The 20,534-nt window shown below is 41.4% G+C and overlaps 1 protein-coding gene across 1 annotated transcript in view; it reads left to right on the plus strand.

Annotated features, from left to right (window-relative positions):
* The window catches only part of LOC120623940 (low-density lipoprotein receptor-related protein 1), an 85,625-nt gene that overhangs the window by 32,009 nt on the left and 33,082 nt on the right, over positions 1-20,534 (plus strand). Inside the window, exons 30-42 of the mRNA XM_039890266.1 lie at positions 24-163; positions 886-968; positions 2,869-3,019; positions 3,092-3,194; positions 3,251-3,381; positions 4,358-5,212; positions 6,550-6,691; positions 6,756-7,153; positions 7,214-7,386; positions 12,000-12,420; positions 12,485-12,647; positions 18,122-18,204; positions 19,805-20,488. Of these exons, the coding sequence (XP_039746200.1) occupies positions 24-163; positions 886-968; positions 2,869-3,019; positions 3,092-3,194; positions 3,251-3,381; positions 4,358-5,212; positions 6,550-6,691; positions 6,756-7,153; positions 7,214-7,386; positions 12,000-12,420; positions 12,485-12,647; positions 18,122-18,204; positions 19,805-20,488 (3,527 nt within the window). The remainder of the gene's footprint in view (positions 1-23; positions 164-885; positions 969-2,868; positions 3,020-3,091; positions 3,195-3,250; positions 3,382-4,357; positions 5,213-6,549; positions 6,692-6,755; positions 7,154-7,213; positions 7,387-11,999; positions 12,421-12,484; positions 12,648-18,121; positions 18,205-19,804; positions 20,489-20,534) is intronic.

A 20,534-nucleotide genomic window follows, 5' to 3' on the forward strand; every position in this document is an offset into this window, starting at 1 on the left:
GCGCTGACGCCCTGTGCCCGCAGGTCGCTGCGGCGCGGCAGCGTGGCGACGGCGCCGCTGGCCAACCTGAGCGACTACCGCGTGCTGGCGGACAACTTGGGCACTAGTCTCAAGGACTTGAAGGCGAGTTCACACATTATTTCAAATCTCCAATTTATTTTCCGTTAACTCGGTAACCGTTTAGAAATTTCTATAACATCTATGGATTAGATGATTTTCTAAACGCTCCCAATGCGGTTCTTGCTAATGTAAATCATTGTAACTCGCCGGTTGTGATGGGTTGTGTAAATATACACATTTCTCAATCGAGCAATGAAAATCGATCGGACGAGTATTTAAAACTAATTTGTAGCCATGGCCTTTTGCCTTCGTATTCTTTTTAACGCATGACAAAACCTGTATCGACCACGTTCTACTCAAAAGACGATATAAAAGTACCACACTGGTATTAAATCCAACAGTGACCTGGACTTTTAATTTCCAAAAATTCATGGTACAATCGACCGTATTTTTATTGATTTCGCTAAAGTCAAACATCGCTGTAAATCAGGTAGTTAACATCCTCGGCGGCATTATTGAGACAAATACAAAAAAAAAAGCGTACATCACGGAAAAAAAACTATACTTACCTGTGGGCTCCATCTGAGAATGAAACAGTTAAAATCACATACCACCGAGACAAAAAAATTTGTAATAATCTTTTAAAGCGACTTAAACGAAATTACGAAAAATTGAATACGAAAAAAATGAAGAACACGAAAGGAACCTGGCATGTTATTAAGAAGGTTAGAAATATTAATCCTTCATCCTCTCCTGCTTTAGAATTATGACATTTAAAAACTGATTATAAAACTTCTCTTAACCATGTAAATAGTTTTTTTGCAGAAATAGGAAGCAGATTAGCAACTCAAATTCTCTTACAACCTAACTACTCCCCAGAAAACTGCATAGATGTGACCCTCTCTCCTGTAAATTCTTTAACCACAAGTAAATTTAACAGAAATAGAAACCATTATTATGAACCTTAAATTAAATAGTGCGGTATGATGGGACGGGATTCCATCAAAAGTCTTAAAGGCTGTTTCGTTGGCTCCTATTATCACTAAAATTTGTAATCTTTCTCTCGTCACGGGTATTTTTCCGGACTGCTATAAGAAGGCTTTAGTTATTTAAATCTCTAAAAATGGTGTTAGAAGGTTAGTTAGTCTATACACTGGTGTAAACAGTTATAGACTATGCTAACCTCTCTGCCTAAAATCTTAGAAAAGGTCTTGAATAATAGACTTGTTAATTATTTAGAAACACATAAACTGTTGTTACCAAACCAGTACGGCTTTAGAAAAGGAAAATGTATTATATCATATTTATTATATTTATCTAAGACCTTCGATAATGTTTCTGTACCCATAATAATGACCATGCTTTATAAAATAGGAGTAAGAGCTATAGCACTGAATATTTTCAGCGATTACTTAAATAATAGTACCCAGCAAGTTAAGGTAATTGAACATCGAAGCGATGATATGCCTCTTTCGTATGGTGTCCCGCAGGGCAGCATTTTAGGCTCCACGCTATTCCTTATATATATAAATAATCTTTGCTGCCTTCCAATTCCTCATTGCAAAATAATAGCTTACGCAGATGACATCGTTCTGCTTATTACAGGAGATACGTGGGAAAATACTTATAAAAATGCCGAGAATGCACTCAAAGTGGTTTCCGATTTGTTAACTGCAAACTTACTTAGCCTAAACGTTATTAAAACTGAATGCCTTCCCTTTTCTTCGTCCACAACCACTCAACCTCCTATTGATAAATGCATAGTGAGGGCGCATATCTGTAATTCTTTAGAAAATACTTATTGCGCCTGTCCTACAGTAGAGCGTGGTGGGCAACAGCCCAAAGCCACCTTACTGAGAGTAGACCAGTGCTCTGTAAATGTCATAAGTACAGACTCTGATAGTATTCAATAGACTAAAAGGTTTCATGAAGTAAATTCGTTAAGAAATGGTTTTGTACAGGAATTGAATAGCAAATATGGTGATATTATAATAATATTTTAATTATTTGCAATCTCAGAGGCATGTCATACGCGGAAGCATGGTGATAAAAATATTGTAATATATAGTGCCTTGCAGTAGGCTGACCAAAAACTGCATTTTTGGAAGGAAGTTAAGTTTTTGTAATGACCAATTATTCAGAGATAATCGTGAAATATAAAAGTTAAACCTATGGTACGTGGAAAGGGGATTAAGGGGAAGGTATCGAACCATACAGAGTCATCCTCGAAGTAGTTAAATTTAATAGGTCTATGATCAAGATAGCGCTTAGGTTGCGTTCCGGGCACGTTCTTCCAATACATTTTTCATACAAAATTGTAAAGTATGTGGGCTGATGGCAGAAGTACACTATTTGTTGATCCAATGTGCCTGCAATGTAGGTGTTTCATACCACCTTGTCTTTCGCAACTTCTGCGGAAGCCAAAATGATATTCATATGATCTTTATAGAAGTAGTTATTCATAAGTTGTATAAGAATTATGCCTACCGTACGATAGGGCTGATTAATGTTTGCAGATGTTGCAGATATTTTTTCGCTATTTTTTTTTCTTATTTCATGGAAAATTAATTAATATTTTATTTGGCTAAATGAATAACCGTTTTAATTTGATAAAGTATAACGTGGGCACGTTTCACCTCTACATCTTTATAAGGCATTTTACATTTTTTAAGCTTAGTTGAGGTTTAGTCAATCTTTTTAAAGGCGTTTGCAATAGCTATGCAATCAAATATGCGCGCCAATGCGTCGGTGTCAATCGCGGCATCGCTTGCAAGACGTGGCACCGACTGACTCGGCGTCGGTCCGCAGGTCTGGTCGTCGGCGCAGCGCGGCCAGCGCGCGCTCAGCCCGTGTGCGCGCGCCAACGGCGGCTGCGAGGCGCTGTGCCTGTGGGACGGCAGCGCCGCTAGGTGCGCCTGCCCGCACGGCGCGCTGGCGCCCGGCGGCAAGAACTGTGCGCGTGAGTGCGGCGGCGCCCGACTCGGCGGCGGCGACTCATCGTCGGAATTGTAACCGCCGCTCTGCTCCGCAGCGCACACGGACTTCCTGATGTACTCGAGCGGCACGGCGATCGAGAGCGTGCGCCTCGACGGCGGCGATGACCTCAACGCGCCCTACCCGCCCATCCGCAACAAGTAAGCCGCCGCGCGCCCCCCGCCCGACCGCCCGCGCTGACCGTCCGCCTGCGCAGGACCCTGCTGCGCAACGCCGTGGCGCTGGCCTACGAGTACGAGAGCCGCACGCTGTTCTACTCCGACATCCAGCGCGGCGCGCTGCTCGCCGTGCACTTCAACGGCTCCGCGCACCGCGTGCTGCTCGAGCGTGAGTGCGGGGAAGAACACTCATACTGACATATCCACCTCCATGCCTTCCTGATTCAATTCAATTCAATTCAATTTTATTTATTTGCTGATACAGGTAAATAGATATTACAGGAAAAAACAATGTTTATGATAATACAATACAAATAAAAAAATAATACATTACAATTAAGTTTATATGGGCACATGTCAAATGATACAAATAAATTAATAATTTCTAACGAATGTCATTTTAAATATTCATCAATAATATAAAAATAATGTCTCTTTAAATATTGAAATAACTTATCTTTTAAACATTTCATGTTATTTATTAGTGGCTTCATTTCGTCAGGTAATTTATTGAATATTTTTATCGCCATAATATAAAAACTATTGCTATAGATAGCGGTTTTATGTGCGGGGAATCTTAATCTATTTGTATGAAGTTTATTTTCAAATTCCGTAATAAAACTACCTCATAAATATATAATGATGGAAATGTTAATATGTTAAGCTTTTTAAAATATGGCTTACAACTATCTCGCTTGCACAAATTACAAATAACTGTCACACATCTTTTTTGGGCTAAAATATATTTTTATTGTTGGTACCGTTGCCCCAAAATATTATGCCGTATCTGATGATAGGTGCAATGTGACCGTGGTAAACAGTCATTAAGACGTCACAATTAACTTTTTTGGATAACATCTGCAGGCAATTCCTAATTTACTCGTTTGCATACATATTCAATGTGACGATTCCAAGTTAAGTTTGCATATAGATGCAAACTTATGTGAAGTCCCAAGGAAGTCGTTACTTCCGTATGGTGGAGTGATGTTCATCATTGGTTCCTTTGTATCGCAGTTGGTACTCATTTAGACCTCATTTTTTTGTTGGCGAAGTCACCAATAACATATAATGTAAATATTTAACTTTGCCCCACTTTCACACTTGCGCTTTGGAAGCACACGCTAACGCGCTCGGCGGTGTCGCAGAGGCGGGCTCGGTGGAGGGCATGGTGTTCGCGGCGGCCGAGCGCACGCTGTACTGGACGTGCGCGTCCGAGCCCGCGCTGCGCGCCGCGCACGTGCCGGCGCCTGAGCGCGCGGCGCCGGGCTCGCGCGCGCCGCGCGTGCGCACCGTGCTGCGCCTGCACGCGGGCGCGCGGCCGCGCGGGCTCGACTTCGAGCCGTGCGAGCGCCGCGTGTACTGGAGCGACTGGAGCGCCGCGCGCCCGCGCATCGAGCGCGCGCTGGCGGACGGGCGCCGGCGCCAGGCGCTGGTCACGCGCGACGTGCTCATGCCCAACGGCCTCGCGCTGGATCACGCCGCGCGCCTGCTGTACTGGGCCGACGCGCGCCTCGACAAGATCGAGTGCATGCGCTACGACGGCTCGCACCGCCGCCTGGTGGCGCGCGCGAACGCCGAGCACCCGTTCGCGCTGGCCGTGGGCGGCGGCTGGGTGGCGTGGACGGACTGGGTGGCGCGCGGCGTGTTCGGCGCCGAGCGCGGCGGGCCCGTGCGCGCGCTGCGGCGCGACGTGGTGCGCGCGAGTGGCCTCGTGCGCGTGGCGCGCGGCCTGCAGGCGTGCTCCGCCGACCCGTGCGCGCTGAGCAACGGCGGCTGCGCCGAGCGCTGCGCCGCGGTGGCGGGCCACGCGGCGTGCGCGTGCGTCGCCGGGCGCGTGCTGGCGCGCGACGGGCGCGCGTGCGAGCCCGCCGGTGAGACGTGCGCTGCGGGCTGGTTCGCGTGCGCGGAGGGCCCGTGCGTGCCGCAGGCGCTGGTGTGCGATGGCGTGCCGCACTGCAGCGCGGACGCGGGCGCCAGCGACGAGGATCTGTACTACTGCAGTCAGTATACGCTTTAACATTTAAGACAAGACTCTACGACACCAAGACTTTCTTCACCCAGATTAGAATAGCGGAACTAAAAGTCGTACGTAGCACAACCGATGAAGTTGCCAAACACGCTTACGATGCCTGGTAACATTCACAGAGAATGTTATTGATGACTTTTGTGATCTACCCCAAGCATTGGATTGCATTGAACATAAAACCTTGTGTTTATATGATAATCTTTAAGATATCTTCGGTGTTGTTAGGCTTTCACCTTTTTTGCAAGGTTATATTTACTAGCATTGATTAGGTTCTTGTTTACTTTTATAAATCTATAATATACATGTAAAGAAAACCTCTTTAACGATTATAAATGTGCCGATCTCAATTCAAACTGTGCTACTAAATTTCATAACTACTAACTTTACCTAGCCTAGCCTATGTATATATATGAAATGTGTATTTTTGTAAAAAAAAAACAAAATCTATTTAAAAGCTTTAGTAACATAAGAAATCCGAATAACAGGAATAAACTTCAGTTATGTGTACCGATGCAAAAGCTAACCGTGACCACTCACACTGTGTGGCTGTACCTTATGCACGTTTCAAATCAGTTTTATTTGACAAACTTTTGGATAGACTTTATTATCATATCAATGACTACCTAAATGGAAAATTATTATAATTATATACATTCATGAATTCATTTTATTTATTAAGTATTATTTTTTATTTAATCTGTTATTTTCATTTCCTGTTTTTATGTTTTTACTTTTAATTAATTATTTAAATGTGACTTGTAGTGTGTGTTGTGTAATGTAGAAAATGTATATAATAATTAACGAATAATTTTTGCACGCCAATCTTGGCATGATATGTGATACTTATAAAATTTAATTAACACCAAGTAAACATGTTGCATGTACCATATTCAAGTAAAATAAAAAATTGATTGATTGATTGATTTAGTATCGGTACCAGTCGCATGAGGGTGGTGGCGTTGGATTATTGTCAATATATAACGACCGCATAGGGTATCTGTACGGTGTTCTGTGCGCGGGATTAAGTTACAGCACGGTTTTACCTGCACTAACCCATGCACTGATGCAGTAGGTCATGATAGGAAGACACGGATTTGTACAACAATGTGGTCTCATTTGGAGCAACTTCTCTCAGGTCTCTGAACAGAGGAATATGGCCTTTTTATTTGTTGTTGTATTATGAATATGAGTCAACCAGGTAAGGTGCTTATCCATTTTTTTCTTTCACTAGAATGCTAAAATGACAGCTGGATTATTTGGAGTAACTGTAAGTTTTCCTCACAAAAGGCACTAATGATGTCCCCGTTGCAGCGTCGCGCGAGTGCCCCGCCGACACGCTGGCGTGCGGCACGGGCGGCCGCTGCGTGCGCCAGGCCGCGCGCTGCGACGGCGTCGTGGACTGCGACGACGGCGACGACGAGGCCGACTGCGACTGCCCGCCCGCGCACTACAAGTGAGTACGCGCGCGCGCACGCCGCTCACCGCCTCGCCCCGCCTCACCCCGCCTCACCCCGCAGGTGCGACGACGGCACGTGCGTTGGCGTGGCTGCGCGCTGCGACGGCGCCGCGCACTGTCCCGACGCGTCCGACGAGCGCAACTGCCCGCGCGACACGTGCTCGGCTTTGGGAGACGCGGCGCGCCGCTGCGCCGCCGGCGACCAGTGCTACGCTGCCGAGGCGCGATGCGACGGCCACGCCGACTGCGCCGACGCCAGCGACGAGGCTGACTGCGCGCCGTCCACTGCGCCACCCGCCTCGTCCGCGCCCGACGCTTTCGAGGCGCTGCCGGCGCTGGGTTGCGCGCCGGAGCAGTTCCGATGTGGCGGCGCCGGCGGCACGGAGTGCATCCCGCTTGCGTGGCGCTGCGACGGCCGCGCCGACTGCGCCGACGGCAGCGACGAGGCGGAGCCCTGCGGTGAGCGGCCTTCGAGCGCGAGGCGCGCGCGCGAGCCCGCACTGAGCGCCGCTGTTGCAGGGCACCGCGACGCATGCGCGGCGGGCGCGTTCGCGTGCGGCGCGGGCGCGTGCGTGCCGGCGGCGGCGCGCTGCAACGGCTCGGCCGACTGCCCGCGCGGCGAGGACGAGGCGAACTGCGCGTGCGCGCCGGGCGCCTTCCGCTGCGCCTCCGACGCGCTGTGCCTGCAAGACGTGAGCATTTTGCCGCCGTACCGTTACACTTTACTCAACTGAATTTCTATCCTGGCTTTTCTCTTATTTATTTGGACGGTAACATGTTCTAGCATTTATCAATTGTTCTATAAATCATAAAATAAAATTTATTTTCCGTGTCAAGTTCATGTGATGAAAAACGACACGTCGAAGTCAAATTCAAGTCAAGGTCACTTTTGATTCGTTGATTACATACAAAATGTAGTGAGTAGAGATGGCGATAACAATATTCTTATACTTAAAACTAAAGCTAAAAAAGCTTTTCCTAGTTACCATGAAACGACTCCACTACCAGTTCGGAATGCTGTGTTGGGCAGAAAAGAGCACCGTCGAAAAACTACTGTTGATAACAAATTAAAAGTAAACACAAGGCCCAAACTTAATAAAGTCAAAAATCAAATCTGTTCAAAAATTTAATCAAAATTACAAATTATAAATGATAGACATATTGTTCCGTGATTTTTTAACGCGCTTGCCACTTAGAAAAGACGCGATACATCCAAAATAAAATTAAAACTAGCAGCAATGCAATCAAAACTACTTGGCACATAATTAATGAGGAGGCGGAAAGAGTAACACCACGAAATAATAACTTTAAACTTAATGTAGATAATAAAGCCTTTACAACAGATTTCGAGATGGCCTCTGCTTTTGAAACCTTCTTTACCAACATTCCGGTCTCCACAACAGAATCATTGAACTCTTCATCAGATATTGCTCTCTCTACTAAAGGAAAACGTGCCTGAGATAAACCATTATTTTGAATTCAGTCATATTATTAAAGCCTTTAAATTATTAATTAATAAAAAACAAATAATCTGTGGGGCATTTCGTTGGAGTAAACGTTGTCAAATTATTAACTGATATTGTTGCATCCGATTTAGCATTAATATTTATTAATTGTATAGAATAAAATAGATCCATTTTTTTAATCGGGTAGTACATCTGACCCCACTTACTTTAGACCAATATCCGTACTACCCGCTTTCAGTAAAATCTTTGAAAAACTCATTTTAAATCAATTACTTTACCAAGTATAATTTACTTCATATTAAGCTATTTGATTTCACGCTCAACAATCAACGCAGGTGTTGAGCTAATACAAAAGTAATAATATATGAGGCCTAGGAGAAGTCACGTGACGCACTAGGCGTGTTCTGTGATTTGTCCAAGGCGTTTGATGGTGTTCAACACGAAACGTTAGTTAGGAAACTACACCACTATGGAATTCAGGGTGTAGCTCTGGACATATTGAGTTACTATTTGCGCGATAGAATTCAGAAAGTGGACGTGAATGGAAAACTGTCTAATGGATCAGATATGAAAATAGGTGTCCTACAGGGTACTATATTAGGACCATTTCTGTTCCTTATTTAAATTAATGACCTTCCTTACCTTGCCAAGGACAAACACGGGATAGTTCTGTTTGCCGATGATACATCACTAACTTTTAAAATAAATCGACGTGAGTTAGCTTTTGACGCCGTAAACCACTGTCTCGATAAGGTGGTACATTCGTTTGAAGCTAATAATTTGGTTCTTAACGGAAAAAAAACCAAGTGTATAAAATTCACTTTACCAAATGTTAAACACATGAATACCACTGTACTACTTAATAATGAGGAACTAAAACTGGAGGATACGACAGTTTTTCTAGGAATAACATTAGTTTCTATACTTCATGTAAATAATTTAGCGAACAAGTTTAGTTCTGCTGCCTATGCAGTAAGGAAGATACGCCACATGACCGACGTAGAAACTGCTAGGCTAGTCTATTTTAGTTACTTTCACAGCACAAAAATTTTAAGTTACATCCAATTTTCAAATATGTACTGACTATACGCTAATATCAGCAGCAATACCCCATAGTCAAATTACATTAAACATTAAAACATTTTTAAAATTAAGAAAAAATGTGACTGCAATAATTTAAACTTACAACAAACAGTGAGAATAAACTTACAGTGCAATATACTATTTTACATAAAATTCATAATTCGTTTAAAAGAAATTGCATACAATTCTAGGACTAGGACTCGTTTTGAATCCTCGTAGCTTTAGTTTTAAGTTTACGAATATGATTATCGCCATCATCTCACTACCGTGTAATACTCATGTAATGTTCGCATCAAAAGTGCCACCTATAATATAAAAGGCCTACTTGAATACAGATATTTTTGACTTTGACTTTAACAATAATCATTTTGATGCGATGGTGCTTCAAAACTACCCACTTACAAATTACAATTTATTTATTGTGCGCTCGAAGATGCTCTTTATATAATTACCCTCTTATTGTAAATTAGCCTGTAAGTTCAATTTAAGCGGAAATTCCTTTATGGAACAATAAATATCTTAAACCAGAACGTGCTAAAAAGCAAGTGAGACGCATCGAAAGAGTCATTGGAATTATGTAAGAAACATAATTCCAACAACTTTCTACGATCCCATAGGGTTAACATCTTATATTGAAGCAACCTAACATGGTAACTAGAGTATTTAATTGAATCTAACCTGTCGCAGTTTTTTCTGTTTATGCTATAAACAAATGAAACAAGATTTACTTTCCAATGAAATGAAATATTATAACATTTTTTATCATTCAGTATAATATTGATCGAACTACACCACCTAGTTAGCCTGTCTAGGACCTCCTGCAATAACCTGGAGTCAGAAGAATTGTTAATTACCCTAGAAGGCTAGAAGCCTTTAGGTCGTCAGCATAGAGAAGCACTTCAGAATTATTGAAGCAGTTTATGACGTCGTTGATAAAGATACTGAAAAGCACGGGCCCCAAAATAGAAAGCTTTAGAAAAATCAGTATAGATCTCATCCATTTGTAAGTTTCTTCAACATGTGATGCCAAAAAGGCCACAAAGGTTACTAGACTAGATAGACTAGATCTGTGTTTATAGAAGCCAAGTTGATCAGAAGTTGATTTGATATGTATATTTTTATGTAAGTACACACTAAAGACTCAAAAATCTTTGACAACACTGATAACTTTGAAATTGGCCGGTACTTTGTCATATCCCTTCTCTCTCCATCTTTGTAGAGAGGAACAATAAGAGCATTTTTCCAATTATATGGGGGAAAATACCATCCTGTATAGATCAATTAAAAATATTGGTTTTTGGGACCGCTAAACTCCTTGCACAATTCTTAATAAAAATAAACGGAACCTCGTCATTACTTGTACCTTTATTAACATTAGTAGACATAAGCTTTTGTTTAACATCTTCGATGGAAAAATATAAATATCTAGAAAGACTCCTGAATCACAGAAACCATTTATTTCAGTATTCAGCAATGTTGAATTATAAGATACAATAGATACTGACCTTCTTTCAATTGATCACAGATAATAATACCATCTGAATATATCTGATCTTTATAAACCATTGAGGAAGGAATATCACACTTATTGTTGCGACGCTGCTTCAAGAAAGACCAAAAAATACTTGGAATTCTTCAAAATACTATTTTCTACCCAATCATATAGCAGAAAGCAATAAGAATCTCACACCTTTCTTGTTTACGTTTTTCATTAATACTATCCGTATTAAATTTATAGTACCAAATGTCGATACCTACCGGTATACGTTTGTTAATGACGTCTTTAATAGCAGTCTAAAAAAGAGAAATCATCAAAACTTGGCACCAAGGGATTTCCGCAAGTTCTTTGATCACGACATCGAGGATGATAATTGTCTAATTCACCTAGACAAAAATAACTTTGATTTACATTTATATTAGAAATGTTACCAAGGACTAAATCTAATGTATTGTTATAGATATTCCAAGTTATATTAAATTGTAAATAATTGTTTTCAGTAGTTTTGCGGCACAAGAATATTTTGCAACAGTTGCCAATTTACAGCGGGTATATTTAAGTCCCCAAGTATCAAAGTATCTTGTTCTAGAATCGCGATAGATGATGAAGAGTGAAGTACTCACTTATTATCCATCAGTGTCTGATGGATAATAAGTGAGTACGACGCGATCTATATACATTTTTAATTGCCGGTTTTAATATTTGTGAAATTTATTGTATATTATGTATTTTAATGTAATCAACCACTGAACTTCACTATTTTAGTTTAAAAAAAACATTAGACCTAATAGAGGCTTAAATTGCAAAAATTCATCAATTGAATATTGTATATGCATTGCTCAGATTTGGTAAGCTTTAACAAATGTTGCTAATTCTAAAATATATATGGTATGAAGTGTGAGGATTCCAAAATTTTAAATATTGGTCTACACGAATCGAATGGGACCTCTCCCACCATTGCGCGTATGCACTTTTTTGGAGCAATGAATACTCTATTTTTATTCGGGGAATCTCCCCATATTAGTATATATACTTCAGAAGATGATGAAAACCACGGATGGCCACCGGTACTACACAATGATAAGTAAAACACTGGTTGCATTTCTCAAACTCTTAGCTCTTTATAATATTAGTATAGATATATAGAAGAAGAACATTAATAGGAAGTAGAACACTATAAGCAATCAGGTAACTATGTATCCAAGGGTAACACTAAACAAAGTAGCAACCTCGTCAGCGGCACTTCTTCCTCGCGCAGACTCTGTACTGCGACGGCGACGCCGACTGCGACGACGGCTCCGACGAGCCGCCGGGCTGCACCGCGCGCGCCGCCGCCGCGCCGGCCGAGCCCGACTTCGCCTCGCAGCTGTGCGCCGGCGCGCCCGGCGCCGTGTACTGCGCGGGTCGCTGCGTGCCCGCCGCGCTGGCGTGCGACGGCCGCGACCACTGCGCCGACGGCGGCGGCGGCGGCGCGGGCTCGGACGAGGACCCGCTCGCGTGCGGTGAGTGGCGCGCCGGCCGCGGCGGCGCGCGAGGGCGCTGTCGAGTGAGTGCTGTTACAGCGGGCGCGGCGTGCGGTCGCGGCCAGTGGCGCTGCGGCAACGGCGCGTGCGTGCCGCCGGGCGCGCTGTGCGACGGCCAGGACGACTGCGGGGACTTCTCGGACGAGCAGCACTGCAGTGCGTATCGCGGCCCGCGCCCCGCGCCCCGCGCGCGCGCTCTGCCCTACGCCCCCTGCCGCAGATGTGGACGAGTGCCGGAGCGCGAACGGCGGCTGCGCGCACAACTGCAGCGACCTGCCCGTGGGCCACGCGTGCTGGTGCCGCGCGGGCTGGCGGCGCGACGGCCGCGCGTGCCGCGACGCCGACGAGTGCGCCGAGGACGCGCCGTGCGAGCACCACTGCAGGTGCTAATGTCTAGTTTATTTTTATTTATCTACTCCCATGCTATATATCCTCCAATGAAGATTCTGAAACAGTTAGCTTATTGCCGATATTAAAAAACGAAGTATGCTCATAACCATTATATCATCCAAACGTATGATAAAATGATGTACTCAATTTCCTATTAAAACTCCTTTGCTTTCGGTCTTCGAACCCTTCTGCGCAAAGGGTTTCTCAACAGACAACCACGTTCTTAATGCTCGATGCGTGGTACCTGTATGGATATCAAAAAAATAATACTCATTTATATCAAAAACAATATTAACGTTCAGAGAGTAAAAGCCGCAAGAAGTAAAAAAAAAGTTTTAAGATATTTTTTATCTATTTCCTTATCTGTTCAAAACTCATAATTGTAAAGTCATTTTTCATTGTAAAGTCAACATCTCCTGAGGATGCTACGGTTTCGGAGCGAAACGTGTGTAGAGGGTATATTGCCGAAGATCTGTTTGGTGTGGAGTATAAGAATTGAAGAAATTATAAGTTACACCACAAAGATTCTCCTACTTTTCGCGGAGTATAGCAAATTAAGCTTAATTTTGATAACACTAACAATATAAAAAAGGGATAAACATTGAAAGTTTTATTATACTGAATTGTCTAGTTAAATAAATTATATTTAAATATTACAAAAAAAAAAATGTGTATCAGCTCCGACGCACGACTGGAGTTTACTCCTTAATAACGATTGTCTAAACATACGCAAAAAGAGAATGAAAAAAGATGAATACCATATGAAAGAGTAAATTAACAAATTAATGAAAATAACTAACAAAATATGGTTGTAAAAAGATAATTATGTCACAAAATCTTTTAATAATTATGTCACAAAATAAAACTTTTCCAAAGAAAATTTTATAAAAACATTATTATAATAATACAATAGTCGAATGCTTGACTTAGTTATATCTAATTATTCATCGTTCACTGTAACCCAGTCTCTTTCACCATTGCTCCCCATAGATTCGCATCACCCTGCCTTAGTTATCGATTTTAAAAATATCACTGAAAGATTGCTTAAAAGTAATTCTGCTTCTTCCCTTAACTTCAATTTGTGTGATTTTGAGGCCATTAATTATGACTTGGCTCAGATTAATTGGAAAGTGATACTCAATTCGGTTGAGTCCGTAGATGCTGCAGTAGATACATTCTATGGTTTACTGATGCCAATTATCTATTTGCATACACTGATGTCGAAAAGTAAAACTAATAACTATCCTTTTTGGTTTTCGCGCAGCTTGATTAGATGTCTTAAAGAGAAAGCGAAGTATCACTCTAGATACAAAAAATATAAAAACAATAGAGATAAACTTTCATTTGAAATAATTAGAGACCGTTGTGATTTATTAATCAACCAATGTTATACAAAGTTTAAAAAATCTGCTGCAAATCATTTACGTAGTAATCCTAAATATTTCTGGCGATTTTGTAATCATCATAAGACCAATTCTACTCCAATTCCAAATAAAATGTTTTTTAAAATGAATCTGCTAAAGGCGGTCAGGAAATATGTGATTTATTTTCTAAATATTTTCAATCAGTTTATGATGAACGCACTCTTACTTCTCAAAACTCTCTTATGTACGATTGCAACCTATACTACAGAGAAACAATTACAACGTCTCATGTTAGAGTGAACATAGATGAGGTTTATAAATATTTGCTTACTATTGAAGTTAATAAGGGCAGTGGTCCCGATATGGTTCCTCCGATTTTAATTAAGAAATGTGCTAAATATCTTGTGTATCCCTTAACTTTCATATTTAACCTGTCATTAAGATCTGGTGTATTTCCAACTAAATGGAAAACTGCTCATGTCACTCCAATACTCAAATCTGGCGCGATTGATAACGTTGGTAATTATAGGCCGATTTCAATATTGTCATCCTGTGCCAAAGTTTTCGAAGCGCTTATACAAAAAAAACTTATTTTTCTTCTGAGAAAATATATTAATACCAATCAACACGGCTTCCTGCCGCGTAGATCTACGACTACTAACCTCATTGGGTATGTAGCTGATATCGCTGAAGCATTGGATAATAAAATGGAAGTTCATGCAGTTTATACTGATTTTAAAAAAGCCTTTGATTTGGTTAATCATGATTTATTATTACTTAAACTTAATCATATGGGTATACATGGCTCCCTATTAAGGTGGTGCGAATCATATTTAAAAAACCGATCTCAACTGGTGTCTCTTTTCGGTCACAAGTCTGACATTAAATCAATTCCATCCGGAGTTCCACAAGGGTCTCATTTGGGTCCACTTCTCTTCTTGATATTTATTAATGACCTTAGTCTTACACTCACATCAAATTTTCGTTTCTACGCAGATGATCTAAAAATTTATCGCGCCGTTAGAAATAAAAATGATTCTGAATTACTTCAACGAGATATTAATAATATTGTTAACTGGTGTAATAATAATTTAATGGCATTAAACTCCGATAAATGCCTACACATTAAATTCACTAGAAAAAAAATAACAAATAATACAGTATATTATGCGTATAACGACATTCCGTTACGGGAAGTAGAAGTTGTCCGTGATTTGGGCGTACTTTTCACTATCTTTTCGATACCATTTTGACTCAATCGTGAAAAAAGCTTCAAAATTGTCAGGTTTTATATCCCGTCAGATGAAATTGTTCCGAGACCATTTTTTATCAATTACTATCTATTATTCTTTGGTACGTAGTATACTAGAATACTGCAGTCCAGTTTGGTGCCCCACATATAACGTACATAGTGTCCGATTGAAACGCGTTCAAAAACGGTTTATCTACCACCTAGCGTATAACGATAACAAATCTCGTGAGTTGGACTCGTACGAATCACGCTTACGTTCGTACAATATAATGTCACTAAAGAACAGACGTAAAATGCTAGACATGATTTTTTTTTTCAAAGTCATCAATGGAGACATTGAGTCAACGGAAATATTGGAGAGGTTGAAGTTTTGTGTACCGCGTTCGGGTAGTCGCCTGCAAAATCGGAGACCGTTTCATTAACCTTTTTGTCGGACCAAGGCAGGACAACATGCGCCTGTCTTTCGAATTTGCTCAATTTTAAATGCTTACAGAAATAACTGTGACATTTTTAGTACTTCTTTGACCTCATTCAAAAAACATGTCAAACATTTACTTACATAACTTAAATTAATTTATTTTCCGTTTTAATTTTATATCATCACTATTCATTGTATAGTATTGCAGGTATTCAGTTTTAAATTTTGCTATATTTGATTAGCTTTTAGATTATCTAAATTAAGCATGCTGTGGTCATTTCTAGAAGGTTTCAATCTCTGTCTTTCTCTTGTATTTATGTTATTCTCATGATAACGTCATTGGTTGTTACCAGTTTAATGATCCAATAATAAAAAATAAAAAAAAAATAATAATAAAATAATTATTGTTGATTTTTCAGATAATATTAACGAATTATTGACTTGAATTATTAATATTTAAAAATTATTCATAAAATAAATGATAATAACCTGGAGGACTTTATAGACATCGAAAACAAAAAATAATTTTTGGTTAGGTTAGAAATTGTCTATTTTACGTGGATGCGCTTGATAATTCATATTCAGGTAGATGTAGAGTATCAGAACTATTGGGATAAATGTAAGGTTTATTATTTAGTTATAGTAACTAGAATAGGTAAAAAAATGTAAAATGTTTTCTATCCCACTATGTCCTATACATTTATGTGTTTGTTTTTTTATCAAGATATTATTCGGTTTACTTGGTAACTTAAATAGGAAAAATAAGTTAATTAAAAGAAAGCGACGTTGCATGTTGCATCACAGTTGCCGGGCATGCAACGTCGCAAAGCGAAAACGTAACGAGGTCATTCATCAGTAGATTTTACTTCTCACATTTTTCTCATACCGGGCGCCTTATATATGAAAATCGATTCTTAAGGAGTAAACTCCAATATTACTACATAATTAAAGAAATGGATATAATAAACATCATTAGATTGGGGATACTAATAGACTCATTATCGGATAACCAAATTTGATTCAACATTAAAATTTGAGAAATATGTACAATTGAATCAATTAAATCACCGGAATGAGCCAGCAGATTTTGACAATTGAAAGGGTTTTTTGTGAAGATTGCGCGCATCTTAAAAAATAGCTGTTATAATTTTTCCATAACGCGTCAAAAGAAATATAACTTTAAAAAAAAGTAATTTTTAAGTCAACTTTAATTTTGCCTTTATTCATTACTAGTTCCACAGTCTCACTTTCTTTTGGATCCACCGAAAGTAATACCAAATCATCAGCAAACCTTAATGTCTTTGTCTTCACAGTTTAGTTTCCTAAAGATGCTCTCTAGAACAGTAATGAATAATTTTGGAGATAATGGGTATCCTCGATCCATCATCGTCGATTCGGATATAACATTTTTTATAATTATAATTAATAATTTCGAATTTATGTTCCATGTTCGTTTTTCGATTGCCAAATGCTATTATGATTTAAGGAAGTAGAAGCTTCTTTATCATATGGATATGGTCAAGTGTAGAATAATTTTTAAAATGATTCTGATTAACCGATTTTGTAAATATTGTGTTTGCTATATTTCGTTTAAATTGCATGCAAACGTTTAGGAACATTTGGCCTATAACCCATAACCAGATGTTCATTTGGTTCAGGTTTCCCAATTTATGGATTCATGTCTTCCATGAAAATAGTTAATTCCGCATAGCTTTTTCAAGGTCGCCATAATAGTTGATTATTTCGTCGTTGCAGCTTTTGGTAGGTGCGTAGACCTTTACAAGATAATACACATTTCATATTTTGACTTGCAATACGGAAACTCTCGGAAATACAGATAAACTAGTAAAAACAGTACCTAGTTTTCCATATATATTCCATATTAGTCTTGAATGCAAGTGTTGATAATTACATATAAACAAAACCCATATACATATAGATATCTTACATCGTTCCCTTGACACTTCTGTCTGTACACTGTTACTCTTCGTGCCTCTAATTTTTTCCGCCATTTTATATAACCTTCCTTTTTGATCTGGGTTCCTGCCATTTGAAATTCCAACTTTTACCGACCACAGATTATGCACAATTTTGACCAGTCTGAACGAAGATACCTTTTTTACAAAGGCAGATTTGCTAACATGTATTAAACCATTAATGTCTTAATACCTCATAGCATACAACAGTTGCATAAATAAATATATTGTATAATGCAAGTTCATTCAATTAACATATTATTTGAATTGCATTGCTTACGCAATAGACTTTTTTTTGCTGCTACTACTGCCTCACATCTCTTAAATGAACTGTTCCTGTGGGATGTTTTGAAAACAAAAATAAACGCGGAAGAAGTCGCATGCAAAAGCTAGTTATAGATAAAGTGCTGTATTTTCTAACGAGCTTATGTTTGACCAGTAAAACGTCTGCTTCCAGAAACACTGTAGGCAGCTACGTGTGCTCCTGCGCGGAGGGGTATCGGCTGATGGAAGATAGCTCTAGCTGCGAGCCGATTTCATGTGAGCAACACTTACACAACAACACAGCACTGACAATGCAGACGAGAGCACTGCAGTATACACTACACCCAGCATATAAATATCGGAGCGTATCTAAGTTTTTTACTTGGGGTTAAATGGTTAAAATTTTAACCTTTTATTGTGTTGCGCCAATGTACAGAAACACTTAGTTTTTTATCCGTAAGTTAATTCGATCAAATATGTGTAAGACATTTAAGTTTATTTTGCCCTACGACACATTGTTATTACTGTGTCATTGTTATTTGGTGTAATTGCATTATAAAAATCAAGAAAAAAGTTTGTAGTTACAACTTTTCACATAACCCTTTTAACACTTGGTTGCGCTTAGCCAGATATTAGCAGCTCACTTCGAAGCAATGGTCACAACCCTTTTAAAACTTGGTTGCGCTTAGCCAGATATTAGCAGCTCACTTCGAAGCAATGGTCACATCAGACTTTGATTTTTTAAGTACGAAAACCCACTAAATATAGGTAACTAGTGGGCAATCAAGGTGTGATTTGTTATCGTACCAAGCTTACCACGTATTTTAATAAATATTACGAGCAAGCAAGAGAGAGCAGCAGAGAGAGCAAGTATTTATACTAGAATGAACCGAGTGTGATGGTTATTCCACCAGCAAATACATTCCCGAAACAGGTTGCCGTCGGACACCCGGTCAGACGCACTCGAAGTGGATGTGTGGATTCCAAATACTCGAGCCATAAATAGCTCCCGTAAGCATAAATATCATAGCATAGGTATTGTATATATGGGTTGACCAGTTGAGATGCTTGTCTAGTGTGATACCAATATATTTCTTCCTTTTATCTATGCCTAAAATGTTACAGTTATAACTAAGGTGGCTATTATTCCGATTACAAGGGAAAGTGGATGGAAAAATCAAAATCCATCAAATCTTATATAGGAAGAGTAAAATCTGTATCAGGGCTTCATTTCGGCAGACTCTTTTCCTACTCCCCAATCACAGCCTTCAAACAGAACTACAATGTCATCTGCAAAACAAAAGACTAGTAAAATATTACAGAGAGGGTTTATGTAAGCTAGAAAAAGTGTAGGGCAAAAACACTTCCTTGGGGAACGCCATAGGTGGTATCTGCAAAATCACAGGTTGTATTGCCTATTCTAACAGCCTGTTTCCTTCCATTACGGAAATTTACAAACCAGCCCAAATCAATTCATCGAACTTATAGACTAAAGGGTCGGATAAGTAATATTGGAATTGAGACTGTATCAAAGGCTTTTTGTTGGTCCAAAAATATTATACCAATACATTTCTTTCCACTGTCAAGACTTTTTGTGATATAATTAGTCATTTCTGCGTCTTTAGTAGAGCTATTAGTTTTGAATCCGAATTGATTTGAAACTAGCAACGACCTCAACTTTTTCTAAAATCTTGCTAAGCACACTCAGCAGAGATATCGGTCTATAGTTTGACACTTCCTTCCGACTTAAATAAATATAGATAAACAATCGGCCGTAAGCCGTCGGAGTAAGTTTTCAAATCTTTTTACAAAGTCTCAATTTGTTTTATCGAATCCTGGAATGAAGGAAGGTGTTCAGTGAGCGCTTGTCCGACAGCCGTGCGAGCGTCGCTCATCTTCACGAACCGCTACTACATCCGCCGCACGGCCGTGCGCGGCGAGCGCGAGCGCGGCCCGGCGCCCGCCGCGCTGCTCGTGCACAACCTGACCAACGCGGTGGCGCTGGACGCGCTGTGGGCGCGCGGCTGCCTGCTGTGGAGCGACGTGGCGCGCGCCGGCTCCGCCATCCGCAGCGCGTGCGGCCCGAGCCTGCGCACGGCGCCGCCCGCGAGCCCGCCGGCCCGCCCGCCCGCGCCGCTGGCGCCGCCGCCCGCCACGCTGCTGGCCGACGAGTCGCTGCGCAGCCCCGACGGGCTGGCCGCCGACTGGGTGGCGGGCAACGTGTACTGGTGCGACCGCGGCGCGCACTCGCTGGAGGTGGCGCGCCTGGACGGCCGCCACCGCCGCGTGCTGCTGCGCGCGCTGCCCGAGCCGCGCGCGCTGGCGCTGCTGCCCGCCGCCGGCCTGCTGTTCTGGAGCGACTGGGGCGCGCGCCCGCTCATCGGCCGCGCCGGCATGGACGGCGCCGGCGCCGCGCCCGTGCTCACGGCCGGCCTGGGCTGGCCCAACGCGCTCACGCTGGTGCCCGCCACGCGCGAGCTGTTCTTCGCCGACGCGCGCGAGGACTACATCGCCGTGGCCGCGCTGGACGGCTCCGACGTGCGCGTGCTGCTGTCGAGAGGTGCGTCTCGGCCGCGGCCGCCGCGGCGCGGGCGTGCGGCGCTGAC

This window comes from Pararge aegeria, chromosome 1, assembly GCF_905163445.1.
Source record: "Pararge aegeria chromosome 1, ilParAegt1.1, whole genome shotgun sequence".
Lineage (NCBI taxonomy): Eukaryota > Metazoa > Arthropoda > Insecta > Lepidoptera > Nymphalidae > Pararge > Pararge aegeria.